The sequence below is a fragment of the Melopsittacus undulatus genome, chromosome 4 (assembly GCF_012275295.1).
Source record: "Melopsittacus undulatus isolate bMelUnd1 chromosome 4, bMelUnd1.mat.Z, whole genome shotgun sequence".
In the NCBI taxonomy this organism is placed as follows: domain Eukaryota; kingdom Metazoa; phylum Chordata; class Aves; order Psittaciformes; family Psittaculidae; genus Melopsittacus; species Melopsittacus undulatus.
In genome coordinates, this window is record NC_047530.1 from 22,857,964 (window position 1) to 22,880,469 (window position 22,506).

The 22,506-nt window shown below is 45.8% G+C and overlaps 1 protein-coding gene across 2 annotated transcripts; it reads right to left on the reverse strand.

Moving 5' to 3' along the window:
• Positions 1-220: 220 nt before the first annotated feature.
• LBHD2 (LBH domain containing 2) lies at positions 221-21,705 on the reverse strand. Of its 2 annotated transcripts, XM_034062534.1 has the most exons (6): positions 21,565-21,703; positions 16,704-16,812; positions 12,354-12,456; positions 8,113-8,203; positions 4,156-4,357; positions 221-3,511 (listed from the first exon to the last, which is right to left on the reverse strand). In XM_034062534.1, the coding sequence occupies exons 4-6, from the start codon at positions 8,200-8,202 to the stop codon at positions 3,435-3,437; spliced, it is 369 nt and encodes a 122-aa protein (XP_033918425.1). In that variant the 5' UTR covers position 8,203; positions 12,354-12,456; positions 16,704-16,812; positions 21,565-21,703; the 3' UTR covers positions 221-3,434. The 2 variants fall into 2 exon arrangements, with proteins under 2 accessions (XP_033918425.1, XP_033918424.1); XM_034062533.1 differs by lacking the exon at positions 16,704-16,812 and having other exon boundaries at positions 21,565-21,705.
• Positions 21,706-22,506: the final 801 nt, after the last annotated feature.

A 22,506-nucleotide genomic window follows, 5' to 3' on the forward strand; every position in this document is an offset into this window, starting at 1 on the left:
CTCGAAGGAAAGAGATGGAGATGACAACTGCTGTTGACATAAATCTGAATGTATCTGTGCTGAAGCATGTGTGTTGGAGGGCCAGCATGAGTATTTGCATACCACAGGGCAAAGAGCTTTGTTCCCCAGTAGTGGCAGTTTTAGTGGTAGGGCAGGAGCTGCACACCACCACAAATAAACCTTTGTATTTTTTTAAACCAAGACACTCTGAGTATACCGCTTTTTCCAGTCGGTCCAGTATAGGCATTTAATAGGCTAAATGGTGTAATACATCTACAGGACATACATTAGTCGAGTATTATGTACAGGTGGCATTTTACAAAATTAGAAAGAACTGAAATAGAGCAAAATCCAACAATGTCTTACTCCATAAAACCTCCTTTCTGCACTACATGAAATATTCTACAAGCTCGACTAGAAAAATATGACAATGTCTTTTTTTCCCTTTTTAGTTTCTACAAAGCTTTTAATCCAGAAAAATACAAAACAACTAATTGAGTTTATTAGAGAGACAACACTTGCACACAGACAACGTAAGTGGACATTCATAGACCTGCAAGTAGAATAAATTGGGCTTGTTTGTATAAAACAATTTTCTCTATATATCTTGCTCTCCTAATTTAGGGCCTCTGGCTGATGTTCAGGACAATAAAAATGGGAGGAGGAGGAGTTTGGCTTTGCATGGTAGTTAAACCGAGGCCACACAGCTTTAGGAGAAAGCTTTAGTTTGAAGCATCCATTTGCTCCAGGTAAAATACTTCAAGGGAGCAGTGAAAAAGAGGGAAAAGGAAAGAGAGGAGTAATTAAGCTGGGAGGAGGAAATCTGAGATTTCTGTATGGGCTGTAGCTTTACGTAGTAGGGTAAAAAAAGTAGTGCTGTGTGGAGTTTTTTCATGGTGTATGTAGAATTTTGTTATTTCTTTGGAAAACTTATTTAGGGAAGTGCCATTGACCTCAGGTGGAAATAGGATAAGGGCCATCCAGAGCAGGAAGGGAGGGAGTGTCTGAAAGCAGATAGAGAGCACATAAAATTGGGGGAAGTGTTCAAGCAACTGTTTTTCCTTTTATAAAGTGAAAAGCAAATTAAGTGACACGTCTAACGTCATTCCTCATGGAGCTGGGCAGATGCAGATTGAAAGGAAATCACATAGCTAAAAATATGTCGTCACCGCTGTTGTTTTCCCCCTAGAGCTTTGTAAAACCTCTTGACGGTCAATGAAACAGCATCATTTAAAGAGCACCTCGCATCTGCCCAGCCACCTCCCCAGCGCAGCTCTCCTCCTGCCACAGCCAGCTGCAGACAGGTCCCAGTCCAGGACCTCCTTGAACTGCTCATGTGCCACCCAAACATGTAGCTTGAGCTTGTTCTTGATTCATTGGCTTTACCAGGAAACTGTCCCCAGGGAAGGGGGCAACAGGAAGAGCAACCAGATTTGGAGGTGTTCTCGAAACTTTCAGTTACTTCAGTGGAATTCAGTGATCTCACCAGAGCCCCACTCATCCAGCTAAATAACTCTGTGACAGTGTAGGTAAGAAAGTCTACATCAAGAAGGCAAAACAGATTGTGATATAGGTTAAGAGAGCAAAATTTAACTTAAGTATCACATTATACTATACTACACTGCTTATAAAAAGGGTCCTAGATCCCTAACACCCCAAATAATGAGCTATAGTTTTGTACATAAATTAATGTTGCTTTGAAGTAAAATAGTCTCTTTCCTTTGTATTAAACATTCATTGCACAGAATTCTTTGTAAGTAAATATATTAAATTTGGTTGCTAAGAAGGTATAAACTTATCTGATTAATACATCTGGCCAGTAAATTTTATCCACCATCACACAATTAAAAGTTGCCATTAGAGAAAATTAATATTAGAGAAAAGAAAGCACTTGGAAGTCAACATAGGAGTTAATGCTGGAAGAAATCCTGTTATTTCATTCCACCTACAGCTACAGGCTTCTTCCAGCTGCAACATTAACTGGAAGTACAGACCCCTAGCCAGCCCCGAAGAGATGGAGAAAGACAGCTTCATAGCTTATGGGACACTTGTCACTGATGTAGTCAAAACCTTCTGAGTACATGCATTATCTATCTCCACTAACACTGTCTAAAGAGTAGTGTTTTGGGCTGAGACCAGTGTTCCTCCTGGAGTGGTGGGAGCGAGTCTCTGGGAGGTCACTATGCAGGAAGGGGTTCGCCCCTGTCAAAATGACCCCCAAATGCCCAAGCAAAATCCACTGGAGACCAGAAGTGTCCAGAGACAGCTTGTCCCACTGTGAGCTCTGGTCTCCATGGTGGCTGTGCATCTAAAAAGCCAAGTGGGCCATGCCAGGGGTGACGGCAGACCCTGGCACATGCACTCTCCTTGGCAGCACCACTTGTGCAGGAGGGAGGTGGTGTGTGTCCCACCGCCTTGGCCCTTCTCCACCCCTCTTCTACTGCAGGTGGCTTGAGTGGGACCTGGTGTCATGCACAATGGAGGGTAGGTTTGGGCTGTGTTATTGAGCTCTTGTCACCCACCCCCAACCACCACCAGGCTTGGGTCAAAAGAGAAACAGCTGGGGCTCTGCACCTATGGTATACACAAAACATACCAAAAGGAGAATTGTCACAACAAGTTCTATTAATAAGGTGGGACCAATCCAACCCTGATGGAAGCAGGAGCCACCTTGTTGGCTTCAAGGGAGGGAAACTCACCCCACGCCACAGCTGGACCTGGCCCTGAAATGCACACGAACAGCACAATCCACCTGACCAAGCCCACCACAGACAGCCTCACGCCACAAGCACCAGCGGCTAGCTATCTGCTTTGTCAATGTACAGCAAGAAAGCGCTTCTGAAAAGGCGGCTAAGAAAAGGCTGGTTCATCCAAATTTGCACAGGTTAGCCAAAGGGAGAGATCTGCCCTGGGCTCCCCTGGAAAGGCAGCCTGGAGGCAAATCTTACACTTGCATCTCTATACAAAAGTTACAAAACCAAATGGTGACATTATATTACATCTATTGTCCATAATATCACAGTGCTAGTTTTAAATGGCTAAAATCAAGAAAGGTTTTAGATTTAAGACATCCCTCCTGTAGAAATGTAACCCCTTTGTCCTGTTGTTGATACCTGAAAGCAGCCTTGCTTGAAAAAGGTAAAACCAATGAAATGTGCTAATTGAAATTAGGAGCATTTTTCCCTTTATAATCTTGTATTTCCTAACACGCCCCACTGTTTCCCAAGGAAAAATTAAACAAATTATATAAATCCCAGCCTAAAAATCAAGATGTTTAAAAGAACAGTTCTAAAGCCCAGATGCTTCTTACTAGGTACTAACTAAATAAAACCCTTGCAGATTTAAATACAGGTTACTTTGACATGTCTTCAAAGTGTGTTAGCTTTCCAACAACATTCACAACTTGAAGTTTCACTTCTGAGGCCACAGAGTTTCTACTCATCCTCTTCAGTTCTGCCTTCCAGAGTATCTGTACTGCCTTCCGCTTCTTGAGCTGGGTGTGCTGAAGTATCTGCAGAGAAATGGCTCTTCAGTATTTCTTTCCCCATACAGGTACAACAGCCTTTGATTCCCTGCTCCATCAGGAATTTGATCCATTAGGGTGATCCCACCTGACATGAGCAATTTTCTCTACTTACAAACTAGCAGTTAATCACCATCACTGCCACCCCCCTCCACTCCCTGCAAGCTACACTCCAACAAGCTCTTATCTTTAGTTGTAATTACCCCACAGTGACATCACTACTCATATCTACATATTTGTGAGCCTCTGATACACTAATGTGCTCCTGGAACACCATGATGGTTTACAAATGTGCAGCTGTTAAACACTTTGCTTCTAGGCAAGGAGATAGGGGGGAGATAGATGAATACTATTGAGTAGGTTTACAGTTTTCTAGGGTGAACTGGTGATGTGCAGTGAACAGCCTGTTGGCCATGCAAGCGGCCAGCACTGAGCCTGATGCAGATGAGACACCATGTGCCCCAAAGCTACGAGGAAATTTTCAGTTCACAGGACTCCCTCTCCAGTGCAAGTGCTCCTGGACACCCTCAAGTACCTACAGCTCCTTGGTACACTACTAACTTCAGTGCGTGGCATGGCCTGAAACTGCTTTTTTCCTATGGGGAACTGGGATGAAAATTACTAATTCAGACCTTCCAGATCCATCTGCTGCTGCTGCTGCTGGACACAGACTCTTTGGTCACCGTGAAGACCCTTGTCCTCTGCTGATTTCAGGTCGTCAGGAGGCCAGCGCAGCTCCCCACTCTCCACGTCCCCGGACTCGGTCGGCTCCACTACAATCGATGGCAGTCTTTTGGACAGCTTGGGGTACTTCTCACGTGAGTCTGGGAAGGCCTGGTGAGACATTTGGGGACACATCTGTCAAGCCTTGCCCAGGGTTGCAAGTTCAGAGCAGAGTACCTGCTCCATCTTAGCATCCCTTCTGCATTTGACGTGCACTTCCACATCTATTGAAAACCCCCTTCAAGCTGGTGCAGGGCAACAGTCCTGCACAGGGAGCATTTCACGAAAAGCTGAATCCAGCTTCTTCCTGGTCATGTGTGGGCATGGAGGGGCTATAGGTCTCAGCACACTCTTCTCTGCACATGCTGTCCCTTCCTGGGCAAAGAACCAACTTTGCTCTCCAGCGTGTCAGGCAGACGATTGCCTTGACTTGTGTGATCTTACATGCATAGTGAAAATGGAGACTTAGGTGACAAAATTCATTATGCTGCCAAATACTCATGTCTCAGTTCTGGTGGGTTTTTAGGACACAAAGGTTGTTGCTGTGTCATAAACTGAATGGCTGCTGCAGCCTTTCTAGCTGCTGGTATTTACTCTGAGATTAGATTCATGTTTCTTGAAGAGACAGTTTATTAAGAAGCCACCATTCTGCAAAGCTATTTTCTGTAATGTGAAACACTGTATTTTATGATGCATTTATGCAAAACAGGTAGCCCCAGAGATCACCCTTACACAGAGGATGGTTCAAGCTACTATTTTAATTCGTCACACTGAAGCTGCAGGTCAAACACTGTGCAACAGGTAGAGCTTGAAGCTGAACTAGGTCCTTTAAGTGAAGGATAGTGTAGCACACAGAATTGCTTTATTGTTTTCAACATTGCTGGTTCATTTAAACCTCTCAGTACAAGAGAGTACTTTGTTTTGGATTGGGGTTTTTTTTTCTGTTTGGGTTTGCTTTGGTTTTGTTTGTTTGGGTTTGGGTTGTTGGGGTTTTTTTAGGAAAAATCATTCCAGCTCCTTCAGGATGTTAATGTAAGACAAATTCTGTTGTTGCTTCACTGAAACCTTATCTCCAGGCTTCTTCCATATACCTGCACTAATGGGCTGTAAATTTCTCCATGCTGGTGGAGTTTATCTTATTTTGTTTTGGTTTATTCCACTTACATTAAAGTCCAGGCAATGCTTGGAATTTAACACTGGTTTGCTGTGTGCTGGTGGGAACCACCCCACACACCTGCAACACATTCCCTACTGAATCAGGATCTCTGGCTAGACTCAGTGCTGCTGGTTGTATGAGCCAGTCTCAAGTCAGCTCCTGCTATGAGCACAGGCAGAAACACACAGATATTCCCTAACTACCATAAAGTTGAACATATTCCGAACGGCATTGCCAGGGACCCGAGGCTGTCATAACCCACTTGGAGGGGTTTGCTCCATGGCTTTTGCAGCCTTCCTTCATCCCAGTAGCTGCTCTCTATAAGAGCTGAGGGTTTAGTTGTCCCACTTGGCATCAGAGCTGGTATGGGGAGGCAAGACCTTAGGAAGGGTGATTCTCTTCCTATGTGTCTGGGAAGCACTAAGCACATTTTTGTCATTGCTGCTGTGTCTGTATCTGACTTCTGAAGATGGGGAAGGACAGCAATTCTCATCCTCTTACCCTCACTCCCTGTGGTAGTGTTTCAAGGGTTCATTACTCTTTGCAAATCTACACAAAGATGAAAAATGCTGTATGTTATTATTTGTATTGCCAAATGAGACACAATTAAGAAGGCATTTCTTTTGTGAGAAAGCCCTTCAGTGCAACTAGACCAAGCGAATCACTGAAGGTAAACCTTTCTAATGCCTCCCTGAGCTGCACCCACAAGGGTTTAACTTGTCCTGATCAAACAATGCTGCTTATGCTGCCTATCAGAAAAGTTCCCCCAAACTTCCCATTACACAGCCTCCTCCTGAGCTGTTTATAATTTGGAAAGACATTTCCATGGCAGCTGTCTTGACTGGGAGGAATTTTTAAGAAGCTGCTAATACACTCCTGCTATTTCCAAATGTCAGACAAGGTAAAATCTCCTTGGCCAGGACAGCTCCAGAGACACCCGTGAGCAACAGAGAGCTCTCTTCAGACCCACGGTAGAGCCCATCTCCCTGAGCCTCATGCCTCGGTGGCAGAAAATAGCTATGAAATAGTGAGCAAATAGCCTTACTTCCTCCCAGGGCTGCATATGAGGTGCTGCTCAGCCTACTTGGGTGGTAAGAGGGCTGCGTGACAGCCACCCTGTCCCCAAGCCTGCTGGCAACCCCTGGATGGGGGATCCAATGCAACGAAATGTCTGGTTTTATATCCACTTTCTGAAGCCTCAGGAAATGACACACACTGATCTAAAAATATGCTGATTATTAAGGCTGAAACAGAACTTAGGCAAGGCACCTGTGCGGCCTCAGCTTGGCTGTTTTTATTCGCGTCTTTCTCATCTGGACATTTCTCACACCAATCACATAATGTTTTTTTCCACTGGGGCCGAGTATTTACCACGTCCCTCCAGGAATGAGTCAGGACTGGCAGGAAGCAGAGCTGCCTGTCGGGCCTCACTGTGTTTTGCTGCGGAAGCTGGAGTGTGTGACAAGTGGGCAGGAGACTGCAGGAAGAGAAGGACCGGTCTCCTGGCCAGAGTGCCTGGAAGTTTCTAGAAGAAACCTAGTTTTCCCACTGAGTCACTGACTTTGGGCTACCTCTCATTTCTGTTTGCTTTTTTGCCTCTGGTGGCCATCACTAACATATGGATGGGACCGCCTTCTCCCAGAGGAGAAGGGTAAAGGAGCTGGGGGAAAAACCTCTAGAATATATGATCAGGGACACCATAGAACTGCCCTAAATACATAAGTCAGGTTGGAGCTGGCAGAGTTTGGGCAGTTTACTAACACAGTAATGAAAACCTGGGACTAGGTGAGAAAGGGAAAAGAGAATATTGAAAATGTGAACCAGCAGCATCTATCCTGTGTGGTCAATGAGGCATGGGAAAGCTCATGGTACACTCTTTAACTGCATGCAGCCTTTCATTACATGCACAAGTGATCTGAAAGGAATTTGCAAAATTTCAGTTCTGACTTCCCAGGCTTCCAGGTGCTTGTTTTGAACCTGAAACAGGCTGCTCCTAGGGTGGTTTTCTGAGTCTGCCTGCAATAATACACCTTATGCCAAGAGACAGCTCAGCTCCACCAGGACATGTTTTTAGGCGGTTTGTCCCTGGCAGTGACAATGAGAGTCAAGAGCAAGGGAGCTGTCACAAGGGGTCTCAGGACATTGTGATGTCTCCTGCTGGAATCAGCTCCACAGCCAGGTCCGTGAGTGGGTGTGGGAGACTGCCTGGGGACTGAAAATGTTCTTGCACCTGAAAATGTTCTTCCCTGGCCAGTGCTGCTGCTACAATGCCACAGCCATTTACGTGAATTACACAATCATTTCAAATGGTCTCTTTTCTAGAAAGGGAGCTCCCTCTGAGCCTGAGGAAACTCAGCTCATCACAAGGGTGGCTGTAGAAAAGCTGTGTTACAGTATTGACTGGACATCTCCATCACATGATGGTTGCTCAGATCTGAACTCCTGGTGATGGCCTCTTTGCCTGCATCCCCACAGAAGGCAGGCACTGCTGTCACCATGCCACCGAGACCTGGAACCTGACAAATAGCTCCTGCCAGAACTCTTACCTTTTAAAAATAAACCCTAAGTAGGATCACACATGTATTTCAGGGCTTGTTCTTCTGGCAGCTGTGCTCTGCAATTCAGCATCTACATGTATGACAGTTATTGGTTGCATTAAATTGCTTTTGAAAAGCAACTCAAGATACTTTTCAGTTTTTGTTACAGTTACCTGACTTGAAGGGCCTCCTTCTTCCTCAGGAGTCTGGCTGAGCGTAAATTCCTCCATCACCTGTTCCCGTGTGTTCATCACCTCTGTCATGCTGCAAATATTAAAGCAGAACAGGAAAACTCAGGTGTGAGCTTTGACCCCACAGTTAATTTAACAAAAACATTCACTTTTCACATTTATCAAAATAAATATGTTGCAGATTATCCTTTCTAAACAACCCACTAAGTGTTTCCTTGCCCCTCAAGCCAACTGCTACTGGTGCATGCTGTGATGCAGAGCAGGGCATCAAACCCAGCTACCCCCTGAACAGCAGAGAGGATTCCCACAGGTCTCAGAATTGTCTGAGTCCTCCAGTGTTATCATAAAACAGTTTATTGCTGATATATGAGCTCAGAAATGGCATTTGCTCATGAGCAAGTTGTTCATGGAATTATCAGCCTTAAATTAAATTCTTATCCTGATTCTTTAGAGTGTCTTCAATATTTGCTCTTCCCAAATGTCTCTTCCATTTAGTCATGAGCCAGCACTTCTTTTTAAACTGTTAATTCCAGACACACCAGCTGTATTGGTGTCTAAGGGCCAGATTTTCAGTAGTCTTTACTTGCCTGAGTGTTCAGAGAGGTGTTGAGTGGGATTTTCAAATGCGTGAGGGAAGGTTTGGCACCTAAATCTCATTTAAACCAATGACTTAGGAACCTAAGCTGTTTATGTGCCCATTAAGTATCCCCCTGTGCTGTTTGGCTGTACAGCACTGGTCCTTGACCTCTCCTTGTTCTGCTGGGCACTCTGGAGCAGAAGGATGAGATCTGGCTGCAGTCCTTGCTGCAGGGAGCTCAGCCCAGCCCATGGCTGGGTAGCTGCACGTTCCTGTGGCATTAGGATTTTCCTCACATTCGAGATTTATAGATACAGCATTCTACTGGAAAATAGAGGATGTTTAAAAACTTCATAGCACATATTAAGCACATAAGAGCAGACAGAGCCTGAACCACTCTATTTGACCTACAAACTGAAGGGGCCACATCAACCCTGGGAGGGTTTCGCACCAGGCATTTCACTCTCCCTAGTTGGCATTTGTCAGGTACAGCAGCTAATGGCTGCTGAAGCCTCCTGCAGCACACAAAGTGTAAGCATCATCAATTACACCACCCTGCCACCTGCCACAGCAAGCACCCCTTTAGGCATGACTAAATGCTGCCATTAATTCTGGTCCTGCTTTACACACAAAAGCCTTCCTATTAAAGGGTGCTCCTACTGGGAGATGCAAACTAAAATATTTTATGGACAACTTGTTTCAGGCCTACATTACCAGTTACCCACAAAACTAAATTTTACAATATCTGCAATTACTACAAAGCCCTTCACAATGACTTTAATTAGCTGTGGCACAAAGCAGCATGATATCACAGAGACCTTCACTCCCACAGCATCATACTTGAAAAAGGGCACAGCAGATCCAGGAGTCACTTGAGCTCAGCTGTGCACCAGGACCCAGCCCCATGGGCATCCACCAGCTTAGGGAGCAGCCCTGAAGTGCCAGCCTTGGACCCAACCAACACTGAATTAGACAGCACATTTAATGGTACACATATATATACCAACCTCTGGAACTCAGCAAGAGCATGAGTACAGGTTACACAGCCTGAATCCCCCCAGAGCCATGACAGAGTAGAAAAGGGACAGATTTTGCCTGCTAGGAAATGAGTTTTGAGCTCCCTGCCTTTTCCTAGACCTGTACCCTCCCCAGGAACACCACATCAGAACACCACAAACCACCTACTCAGTAAAATTCATCTGTTTTCTGGACACATGCTTTTAGTCTTGCAGCATCCAGCAGGCCATGGACATCATGGCACTGAGCATGGATGACAGCACTTGAGGGAGTGGTGATCTGGAAATGGAATACTTTCCTGGAGCTGTTCCTGCCACCCAAGACAGCAGTTAAAAGGACACAGCCATGCTCTTGTATCCTTCCTTGCCAAAAAGGAAAGCGGCACTCCCTCCACTGCATCCTCCTTCTGATCCCCTCCACCCCTTGATGCTCATGCAGTTCTTGCCCTTTTTCCCTGTCCTGGTCTCTCCCTCAGTCCTAGAGGGACTAGAGGGACTTTTGCATCCCCCCTGTTGCCCCTCCAGCAGTGCCCCTGCAGATGACCATGCTGGGCCTTAGCAGGACCCTGCTCTCTCACCCCAGCTATTTGGGAAGAGTTGATCTGGGTGCTATCACACTGCCTGTGATCCAGAACTGGCCATGAGCCTGGGGGAGCAAGGGCCCACTGCTCTGACCATGTCCAAGATGAACATCTTTCTTTTTGGTTCCTTTTTGGAATTTAGTGCCCAATCCCAAACTGTCCTGGGCTGCAGAGAAAAGGAAATGAGAAAGCATGTGTCTGGGTAGAAATAATCTTGGAGGCTTTGGGTGGGGGATGGAATTTATGAAGTCTTGGGTTTGGCTACCGTGGAGAAGACACGTCCTACTGCTGTGTGTCCTGGGGGTTGGTCCCCGTCAGTCAGCAGCAGCCTTCTGCAGTGGCCCACAGCTGGCTGGTTTATTTTAGCAGCCTTTCAATAAGTATCAAGTGTTTAAAACTCTTCTCTGTCCTTGTTCCACAGGACATTAGAGATACACATTCACACATGCACTGTCAAATGTGCCATATGAGCTCAAAGAAGTTGTTAAGACCTCATGAAATTCTATTATTGAGCAATAATGGGCTCCGTGCTCCCCTAAGACCACATTATACCCTGCAGATTATTTCTAAATGACAAAGACAAATGATTCTGGCTAGGAAAATGGTGACAGTCCTTCCAGTTACAGCAGATGCCTCACTGAATCAGCTTCCAAGCTGTTGAAGCCCAGGCCATTTCACAAAATCTGTGCAACTGAAGGCTTTGATTGAATAGGATGGCAGAAGTGATTGTACTTGATGTGTTTCAAAGAAGAACATGGGTCCATGCAATTGGCAAAAGAATTAGGCTTTAACTGGAATAGACTAATTGTTCTCAGTCTCCACTTAGAAACAGTAAAGGAAAGCAGAAGAATCCATATTGGCTGTGAAAGCAGTGATGCTTCTAACAAGCTTAACTATGTATTTAACTCTAAAAATAACTAGATGTAAAATTGGGAAATCCACTGCAAATCTGTTCACCTGAAACTTTGAAATCACCTGTAGGACATCACTGAGTTGTTTATAAAGTCACAGAATCTGAAAGGGGAGCTGGTGGCTGCTTAGGGCTTTGTTAATTATGATATAATTTATATGCAGGGTTTCTAGCCAGTTTTGATGGAAAAATATTGAGCCACTTTTGGTGCTGCTTTTGTGTGAGACCTATTAACATACATCAGAAAAATGGCTGATAGAAGCAAATTACTGTAAGGACTGTATCTCTTAAATTCAGTCTTGCAGTCACCTTATGTATGGTAGATGCTGATATCACCAATGACATACAGTAGCCATAGTGATGTGAAACAAGGAATAAATAGCATTTACAAATGAAGAATAAATTTTGTTTTGATGGATGAGTCACCTACTCTGAATCAGTGAATTCAGAGATGGATTTACTTCCCCTAGATTTAATGAAGCACAAAGATATCAATTAATGGTGGGAAAAAAATTATGCTTGCTTTTCTGCGAGAAAACTACTTTTAGAGAAAATAGTCTTAAATGCAACTGCTACAGTTGCAGGACCACACCATACTGATCTTTTCCAGAGGCATGGAGCGAACACACAGCTCACTTTCTGCTATTTGTGATGGCACTAACAGGGTCAGTGGTAGAGCAATATATAGGTTGACAAGTGCTAAACCATCTTCCATGAGGAAGTGCTCAGAAACAAAATGCACACACTTTTATTTCAGGTTTTGAGCAGAGGGCAGAACTGACCTTTGGAATTCCTGGTGGCAAAACAGTATTTGAATGAAGACCAGCTTCATGATTCAAGAATATGAAGTACATATGTGGCTATAGAAAACAGGCAGGTTGCATGATGCAAGCAAAGATTTCATTCAGAAGAGGGGCAAACCCACATTTTATGGGACTGGCTGAGCTATGGTTAGTAAGAGCTATTGTCTGAAGCAAGGATAAACCCAGAGGATGCTCAGACATGCACCAAACTGAGGTCTGATCCTGCTCTCACCTCACCAACCAGGAAAGGCAGCAAAAGGGGCTACCTGGGCAGGGCATGAGGCTTCGCGGGGGTAAGTGGCAAGTGGAGGGCAATGACAGAAGAGAGCATGTTACCTTCAATCACATCAATGGATGCCACTTCCAAAAACTGTCCTTGCTGCAGGTGTTCACGTCGCTGACAAAGTGTTGTGCAAACTCTGTCAAATCCTAAAGGTGCCTGAAAGAGACGATACAAGAGTCAGAGCATGCAACCAAAGTGAGAATTCTGGCAGTGACCAGTGTGAAAGAGTACTACAGAAAACTTGCTGTAGAAACTTGTACTGTGAAGGTCTGTATCATTTTCTATGCCAGATGGGATGTGATCTCACTAAGGATACAGCTGGTAACATACCTTGTGAATTACAAAGGCAATTAATGTTCCAAAAACACCCAAATCTCTTAGCTGAAATACCTTGCAATCAGACTCTTTTTTGTGATGCTAAACCTTATTCCTTAGTGTAAACTACATCAAAACTGCTGAAACTGGGGCACTCTGAAATTCTCCCATACAGGAATTTTTATGACAATTGGAAAATCAGAAAATAAAAATGCATACACTTATTTGGCAGGATCAGTGTGCTTAGTGAGAAACAATTCAAAACAGCAAAGAAAGAGATTCTTACTCAAGAAGCTACTGGGCAAGACATGAAGAAGATGAAATATGCTGAAAGAAGGATACCTTAGGATTACATTACCATGTTTCTTTCAGATGTCACAGAAGTGTTTTTCACAAAGGTCTACTTTAAACTGAAGGTAATACGTTGACTGGTATCAGGACAGGAATCCTTGTGAGCAGAGGTAAGAATTCCATCCTTTCGAAGTGTGAATCAGTTATTTCTGATGACTCCTCTGTCAGGACGTCTTAGCTGCTAAGAGCTTGAGGAGTTACAGTACTGAAACATAGTCAGGGTCTTGGCCAAAGACGATTTTCTGAGAAATTTGTTTAGCCCTACAGCTTTCCAAATATATATTCATGCCAGCCACAGCTATTTCCTTGGATGGGAAAAAGGTGTTTTCAGTGAAGTGAATAGCACTAGTGTATATATTTTATATCCTCCAGTGGTTTGGATTCCAGCCCAAGTGATTTAACAAATCTACCTGCTCTGGAAGTCTTCCTACCAAGACCTACCAAGATTTATAACACTGGACTAACAGCACACTGATTTTATTCAAAAACAGTGACAGTGAAAAAACTGTGCATTGCATTCTGGAGTTTCTTCACAAGCCATAAGCCATGCCGATTGCAAATTAGGGAAGCAGGAAAACACATCTTCATCCCCAGGATTCAATTCAGAAGGTTTAATTCTTGTCTGGCAATTTTCTTTCTTAACCAATAATCAAACCAACTTCAGAGACTAATGTTTTGTACCTTAAAAATTCATGACTACACTCAGTGTTTGTCTCTTGATGGCAACCAGAGAGCATGCAATACCATGCTACCTACACCGGGAAGATTTTTATCCCACTACCCATTAAAAAAAACACTGCTATTAAACCTACGAAAATTCAACACAAACTTGCCTACCTTCAATATTTTCTTTAGAAAAGGTGTTTAATAAGAACCGTTATTGCACTAAGTTATCTGTCAGTGAGAAACAAAATGGTGTAAGAGCCAACAAACCAGGCAGCACATGGCCACTGGCTGGAACTCAAGCCAGGCCACTCTCTGTTTAGAGATGTCCTCAGATACCTGGTTAGCAGCATGTAAGGATCCACACAGTACTGAATAAACTAAGCCAACATCCACTGCTTTTCCAGTCTCAGCAAAGGACTTCTGGACTGAACTGACTCAAGACCAATCTCCTCTCCAATGTTTTGGGCAACTCTGTCCTATGCCAAATGCAATGTTTGAGAGGAGATGTCAGCCCGTGGGAGTCAGCTACTTCAAAGCTGTAATAAAAAAATCTCATAGGGACTGCAGTGCAGTGTGGAAGATATCCCTTCTCCCAGCCCCACAGTCATATTTAAAAATGGAAAAGCTTCTTCCCAGTCAAGACTGTTGAAGAGTTCAATGCTTCCAGTGTATAAACCTACCAGAATGCATTTATTCTCTGAAGAGGAAATATTCACTTTAGCTACCTAATAGATGTGATTACCTTCTTTGGCTGAAAGTAGAGGAAACACAAACTAATATCCTTCCTTCTATGATACTGCTTAATCTTTAAAAAAACAGGCACAGCTGCTGAGACTGTGTGACAAACCTTTACTGCAATGGAAACAGTCTGGAAATAACTCAAGTAAAACCTTTCTCTGCTTATCTCTTCTTGTCCCTTCTTACTTTTACCCTGCTTTACAGCTGCTTTGCTGATGAGTCCAGCTTGGAGCCCATTTACTCAATGCATCCTCTCCCAACCTACCCCACTTCTGATCCCAGAATAACTTGCCCTCCTTTACCTCAGCTTGATAACCATCTTCTTCCCTGGCTTCAGGAGTACCAATACAGCTGTGCTGCTACTAACAGTGACGAAGAAGCCTCAAATCTGAGACACCAGTGACTCTGGGCTTGGAGACCCCTGCTACACCTCCCAGTAAAGAACAGTTGATTCAGGGACTATTCCAAAGAGCTGGTCATGTTCTGCCTCTTTAGGAGCCATAGCAACCTTAGCAACTATGCAAAATGTGAGGAGATGCTATCAAGGGAATGACAAGAGAGCTGGCTCCACCAGTGAAGCCAAGAAATGCTTCAGGGGTAGTCCCTTTGCCCAGATCAAGGGCCCTCAGCCTCCCACCCCACACAAACGGATGGATATCCACCTGTGCTGCTTGGCATGGGCCAAAAGCCCAGGCACCAAAAGGTACCTTCTCTCCCACTTTGGAAAGCATCCGGGACACATTGTGTGTTTGGAATTTCTACACTATAAGGACACGGTCCTTCCTGGTGGGGTGGTCTCACCACCCACAGGAGGACAACTAGTGCTAGGGAGGAGAAGCAAGATGTTGCCTGGCTTTGCCATGCAGGGAGAGGACTTCCACAGCAGACGAAGACTTTCCTTGGGATAAATTGACTATGAATTGCAGAGTACATATTTTTAAGGCACGTGTGTTTCATCGGGCAAACAGAAATAGGAACAGGCCACAGACTGCAACCCTGGCAGCCCACACATTGGCTGCTTGATAAAGCAGCCCTGTGTTTGAGAGATGCTGAGCCCCAGATGCTTCCCTGGGAGGCAGCAGCACCTCCAGCATCGGGTCACTTTTATTTAGAGATGCCTCCTACTCTGAAAGGATCACCCCTCCTCCTCAGCTGCCCTAGTGATAAGAGACAACTGGCAGAGTGAGATCTGACCACAGAGTGCTAGGGCTGCTGTGAGATTAGCAGGGACTGTGAGACAACCTCCTCCCCTCATGGACTTCCCGTGTTAACTGTTCCCCCACTGAGCACTCATGGAACTATGACGATAACAGCCTAACAATACCACATTGAAGGTGCAGCTTCTAACAACCCAATGCAGATAGGCAGCAGAAACTGGCCTTGAACTGGCCTTGAAAAACTTGCTGTGTGCAAATTTATCGTTTTTCTGGCACTGCAGAAATGGAAGCCCTCCCCTTCTTATTTCAATGGGACAATTGAAGGGCTTTACCAGACCCATGTTTAAATTGTGCTGGAGGGACATTCCCCATGAGGCTTCACAGGCTCAGCCTTGTGCGAGGGGACTGTAAAGGCTGAGCTCTGGGAGCTCACCCATGCAATCTTAGCGCACACGCAGTTCCCACTGATTTCAGATAGCGCCTCAAACAAACCAGGAGTTCAGCTTTGGGCATCCGGTCCCCCCCTCTTCACCCCAGTAAAGCCTCTGGATAAATGCAAACTTTTCTTTATTCAAGGAGTTTAGTCTTTGTGTGTGCTACAAAAAGAAACCCCTGCTATTGATTACAAGGAAAACTGGGACAGAGCATGCATAAGAATGGTGCTGGACAAGAGAAGCAATGGTCTACTGCTTGATTTTTGCAAAGTGGAAAATTTCAATGTGCCACATTAAACCCTGCACAGCAATTCTCAATAAACAAACAGGTCCAAGGACTTTTTCCACCCAGAAGAAGAAAGGATGCCTTATTTGGGCCATTCTGCTGGAGTAGATTGAGTTTGGCTGGGGTGGATGAGTGGGCCATCTAGGACAGAGCTACAGTTGTTGTGGTGGATGAAGCTATGAAGGGGCTGCTCACACAGTACCAGAAGGTGCACTTCCCTGTAAGAAAATGTCAGCTGGCATTTTCTAGGGCCAGGTGCTTCTGTGGATCCAACTCTTCTATGTCTCAGTCTTACATTACTCACCCTTAAGAGGATGGAACTATAGCTTAGGCCCTGCAGTGCTTCCGGACACACAGGTGTCCTGGGCCATGCATAGGTGGGACCATGCCCAGTAGCTCAGCTGAACATGGGACACTAGCTTCAGCATCTTGGCACAATGCAGAGTAAGCACTTACCTCAGTGACACCCTTCAGCCTCCAATTTCCATGACTGCCTACTGAGCTCAGCTTTTGGACACTGCAGATAGGAACTTGGACAGCTTCTTTGTTTCTCCTGGTTGCACATCTGTAATGGATGCACTTTATGAAGTGTTGTGGATTCCATGGGACTAGTGAAATGTAGATTACCGCATGGACCACAGAAGATAAATGCGCGTGTGTATGAACTGCTATTTAAACCTCCCACTTCTTTTTGGATGCAAATCTCTTCCCTAAGCAACTGAGAGAAGTGCGATATGTGTCAGAGTCTGGAGATTAGAGATCTGTTCTGTTCCCTCATCTCAGAAGCTCTTGTCTTTGGCCACCCACGCAGTACTTGAGTTCTGCTCTCCGCAGGCCAAAACTGCCTTTCTCTCCTCAGCAGCATGTGCTCTGCAGAAGATGCCGATCTCTCTCAGGAAGCAGCGAGATGAAATGACTCTCAATGTGGAGGAGCAGGCATTTCACCACGAGACACAGCATGTAGTTTGGGAGAGCGAAAAGGGGTAGGAGGCTGCTATTTCCAGACTGTGCTGCCTCTCACGGCTAACTTTGCAGTGAGCTGCAGTTTTTACTGTTCCTGCTCCAAAGTAGCTCCTGGGGTAAATATCACCCTGGGGAATTTCTCAAACACTCATCTGCAGACTACCAACACTAGGAAACACAGGCTTACAAGGGCCACGGTCCTGACAGATCACCCTAACTCAGCCTCGTTGATGCCTCATGTTGCACAGAGAGGCATTGGGGAACCTTTGTTCTGACGTCCTCAGCTCCTGGAGCATCATGACTGCACACAAGCCTCAAATAACTGTTGTAGTTGTCCAAGTTCCTACAGGCCTTGTTTGCAAAAAGGAGCTAGTAACTTCACTCATAAATGATCAAAGAAGGAAAAAGAACTAAAATGTGTCTGCATTTCACTACCACAGTATTTAAAGTAATCTCATGATTTGGGCATGATTTAACTCAGTTTTTTTCAAATGATGTTAACAATGATGCTTGCTATGGGTGCTTCCTTGCTGGGCTTTATTTCTTCTTTTTCTTTCTCCTGGCTGCTTTAGAGAAACTAATTTATTTTAGTGCTTTGATCTCAGCACTAAACTACCTAATCTTCCTCATGGAAGATGCCACAAGAGATAGGTATGGCAAGGAGGGAGAGTAGGGCAGCCAGCCAGGATGCTCAGGGATAGGGATGAGGGGTAGCTAGCCAGGAAGCATGTGCAGAGCAGCGGAGGGAGGAAGAAACGTAGCAGATGGGAAGAATGACTAAGCCAGCTCCTCTGAATGCTGGTAGACCTTGGTATCATGGAAATCTTCATAGAGCCCTCATGGAACCATGTGCCAAGAGAAAGTTGGATTTATTTTTCTTAACACCATATTCAGCATCTAACCGAAGTGAAAGAACCTCATTGAGAAAACAGCCACATCAAAATTAGAGATAAGCCTCAACAAGCTCTTAAATGCTTTTAGAGGTATCTCTTAATGTTTTTAGAGGTATCTTTGCTGTGCAAATACTCTCTTCTGAGAACTTGCTTTTGGGATAGGAGGTGCCTGTGCCAAGCAGAGTACTTCTGAGCTCTGCTCATATAGTGTCTTGCATTGGCTTCAGCTTCTCAAAACAACCTTATGAAGCCAGCACCTTACAAATCAGTATATCAGTCCTTCTAATGCAGAGCAACTGTTTGTTACTAAAGGGTCTCAGAAATAAATGTTATTGTTTCTGGAAGATTATGATTCTCCCATTCCCCATATTTTCTGCCACAATTGTCTCTCATCATTACATCTGTAATCTGGGAATTGGTGACAGATTAAAATTAGCTTCCTGTGCTCTTTCTGCTATTCCCTAGGTATATCTGGATGGTCCTGAATTCAGAAAACAAGTGGGGAAAAATGGTTATCTTAGAGCATCAACACAGAGTAGGAGATTCTTACATAAAAATGCCATGGGAAATGGATTGTGAAATGCCTAATGTCTTTCTGGTGCTGTGAAAGAATACTCCAGACAGTCTACATCTGGGCTCATTTCTAGGTAACAGAATGAGGTAAGAGGTTAGGTACTGTCAGGTGGAACAATGTTGATTTAAAAGCTAAACTAGTTCTTCCCTTGTAACTTTGGGAAAATTAGAATATGGTGCTATTAGTGCTGTAATATGACACAATATTATTTAGTAGAGAACTTAGTAAAGCCAACACCGCAAAAGTGTTAGATTTAAAATACAAGCAAACGAAAAACCGAAAGACACTCTTAAGAGTACAAAGACAATGAAGAGACTTTTAATGTCCCCTGTTGGTAGTTAAGGGCATAACTGCAGGTGTCGTGACATCACAACCCAACACTGTTTTTTTCTAGGAATTAAAAGTCCGTCATTATAATTGAATTCCCAAGTATGGGAGGTTCAGCCTGAGATGGAGGATATGGGAACAGCGCGTGCTATCGCAGTAGGAAGGGGCACGACAGAGGGCGAGGACAACACACAGCTAAAAATAATGAAATGGTGAAAAAAATAAAAATGCAGCATGTTTGCTTTTTAAATGAGTCATTAATGCTGAAAGCAGATAAGCAGATATGCATTAATAGGGCTATGAGTCCTCCTGCCAACCAATTAGTATGCACCTTCTGGATCTAGAGGTCTCCTAAATATTTGCACAGAAGGGACAGAATTCAGATGAAAATTCAGGTTACATCTTACAGAACTTGCAGTGGTCTCAGCAGTGGAGCTGGACTTGGACTATTTTCTCCTAGTCCTACAGGGACACAGCACTATGGGGCAAAACACCATGGAATCAGTCAATGCACCCTGACGAGAGCAGGGGATTGTCCTGCTGGACCACAGCTTCTTCCAGTAGTGGTATCTATCTGCTCTGCAGAGGATGGCACTGGTCACGTTCTCTCCAAACTATGGAGAGGTGATCCCAGTCCCTAAGGACATGTGATCAAAAAGAGACAAAGGCTGAAACGGGGCTGAGACAAGGTTTGAAGGACCTGTTGGTATCAATTGATCTTTTCCATTCTACCCGATAGCTATTGGTTGGCAGTTTTCCTGGGGTTTGCAATAAAGCTTTCATTTGAAGATGGAAAATGCAGGAAATTTATTCATTTACAGATTTTTCCAGAGAATGTATGCATGTCTGAGGAGCAAAAGGAAGGGCTCTTGCTGAGGCAGATGCTGGTCTCCTTGAAGTCCTGGCAGGGTGCCTCCTGCCTTACATGACACAAGATCGACCCCAGATCAAGGCTTCTCTGACCAACCCCTCCAAAATAGACAGATGTGGTTAAATAAGCTCAAATGCAGGGGCATAATTTCAGAAATGAGGGAGAAGAAGCAATTTCAGCCTGTAACACTGTGAAGTTGATACCTGATCTGTGCAAAAGCCTGTTGCTCAATACAAAGAGATCATTGTGAGAAAGGAGGGAAAGTAGGAATTATATTTGCACATTCATTTTTTCTGCTAAAGTAATGTGCCAGAGACTTTGGAGAAAATTCCACTTGATTGACAAATTCTCAGTCTAGATTGGGAAAGCAAAGAAAGCAGGTCAAATCATTCCCTGTTTGCTTGTTTTCTCTCTGTAATCATAATGTTGACTCTGAAAAGATTGTTTTTTAAATGGAATATTAATTATCGAAAACCTGAGCTGTGAGCTGGATTCTTTTCTGGGCACAAAATTGATTGCTCATTAAATCTAAGAGATGGAAAACAGAGGCTTGAGCCTGGTTGCGCATAGGCAGATTTCCTCGCTTCACTTTCATTTCAGGCTACTCATAAGGACACATTGTGTCAGGAGCCAGGCTAGAGGACAGGTGTGAGCACCAACTTCTGGGTCCTTCAGTAAGAGTTGAGCCTACAGCAGGCAGGGCTTCCTTTGCTGCACTGCCTATACAACTGCAATAAAGATCCCAGTCAAGAAAAGACTAATGGAAACAAATGTTCCCTCTATCTATCACTTATTGTGGCTTGAGGGGTTAATGCTATATCCAGGCTCACCTAACTCCCCTCTGTCACTGTAGGCATATTCAGCTATCTACAAACACGGCTCTGTCCCAGAAGAAGAGAAAAATTTTGTGGTATGTTCATTTGGCAGCTGGAAAATATTCACACCCCTTGCCCAGAGTGAAACACAGTCCTCATTTACAGAGCAAAGTAAGGTTTTTCCTTCTCTACAAGTAATCGTATGCGTGGTGTTTGCTACCTGATGGGAAAAGCAGGATTTCAGTGCTCTTGTACCCAGTTCAGCTAGGCTGCAAGCAAAAGCATCACTGTGTTAAACTTGCGGTTTCCTACCCGCTTCCTCGCCTCAAAAGTTGCCTTGGAAAAAAAAAACCCAGAACTGGAATAAACGAACAGCTGAGGCGATCGCAGCCCACAAACCAACAGCTCTCTCAGTGCTATGCTCATTCATCAGGATTCCTTCACACAACCCTGTCGGCTGCCGAACAAGTTGTTACTGGGTTGGGTTTTTTTAAAGGAGAACCAGTTTTTCAGTGAATTCTCCTGAACATCCTTCACTCAGAAGAGTAAGAATCTGTTGAAACCAGCCGAGGCCAGGGCTCACTTTCTGCCTTTCCTTCCCCTGTCACCGCTTTAGCCAGGCAAAGAAGTGACTTCTCCCCGCACCGCACCACCCCGCGCCGGCTCCCGCGCCCCCTCCCGTCGCTCCGCCCGGCTCCGGCTCCGCTACGGCAGCGCTGCCCCGCGGGGCTGGCACGGTCCCGGGAAGCGCGTTCGTGCCTCCCCGGCGCTGCCAGCGGAGGACTTACAGGTGTCGGCTCTTCCCCGGGCTGCCGCCGGACCTCGCAGGAGCGCCCCACCACCCGCACCTCCCCCGCGCCCCGGCCCGGCTCACCAGCGGGGCAGACGAGGCGAGGCGAGGCGGCAGCCGCCCGCCGCCCATGCACGGCGGCAGAGGGGAGCCGGCAGCTCCGTCAGCGCGTCCGCATCCTCCCGGGCCGGGCGCTGGCACCGCCGCCGCGGCACCTCCCCACCCGCAGACCGGCCCCGCCACTGCCAGCGCGGGGAAACCACTCCCCCGGCAGCGCCGGCGGGGCGGTGTTCAGCCACGGCCCCCCGGCACGGCTCGGCCCCCGGCACGGCTCGGCCCCCCACCGCGCCCCGGCCGCCCCGCGGGGGGGGGGAAGCGGGGCGCAGCCCTCTCCTTCCCGGCGTTCTGTGCCCAGAGCAGATCCCCCCTCGCCTTGCTCACGGGTGTGGGGCTGACACGGGGCTCGTTCCCTGCTGAGAAAAGGCTGAATTTAGCAGCCCAAACTTCTGGTTCTGTTTTGAGGGGCGCGGGTGCTGCTGCCCAGGGTAGGTTTCCCAGCTGCATCCCGCTCCCGCGGCAGCATCCTGCCACCACATCGCCCAGAGGGGCCACAGCGCCAGGGCAGTAATAATGGGCTCCCTCGTAGCAGGGGGCTGCCAGAATCCCACTTCATACCCACTGGATAGAGGTTGTCAGGGGAACAGCTGCAGTTCCGCTTGTATCTGTGATGCTGGGGAAAGAGGCAGAGGACACCTGCAGTGGGGTGAGGCACTGAGGCTGAAGCCCAGGGAGCAGTGGCGGTGGAGGGATGTGGCCCTGAAGGGCTGTTATGAAGGAGCATGGTCCTCCCTACTGCTATGCATTCCCCTGGGAAACACCTCAAGTGCCTGTGCGAGGGGGGCCAAAACCTGCCATCCTGCACATTCAGCAACTGGAGATGTAGGTTCAGCCTGCAGAGACGCAGCCCCAGGGACCCTGTATTCACTTGTCCCCAGGGGGAGTGGGGCTCTAAGGAGGGATATGCAC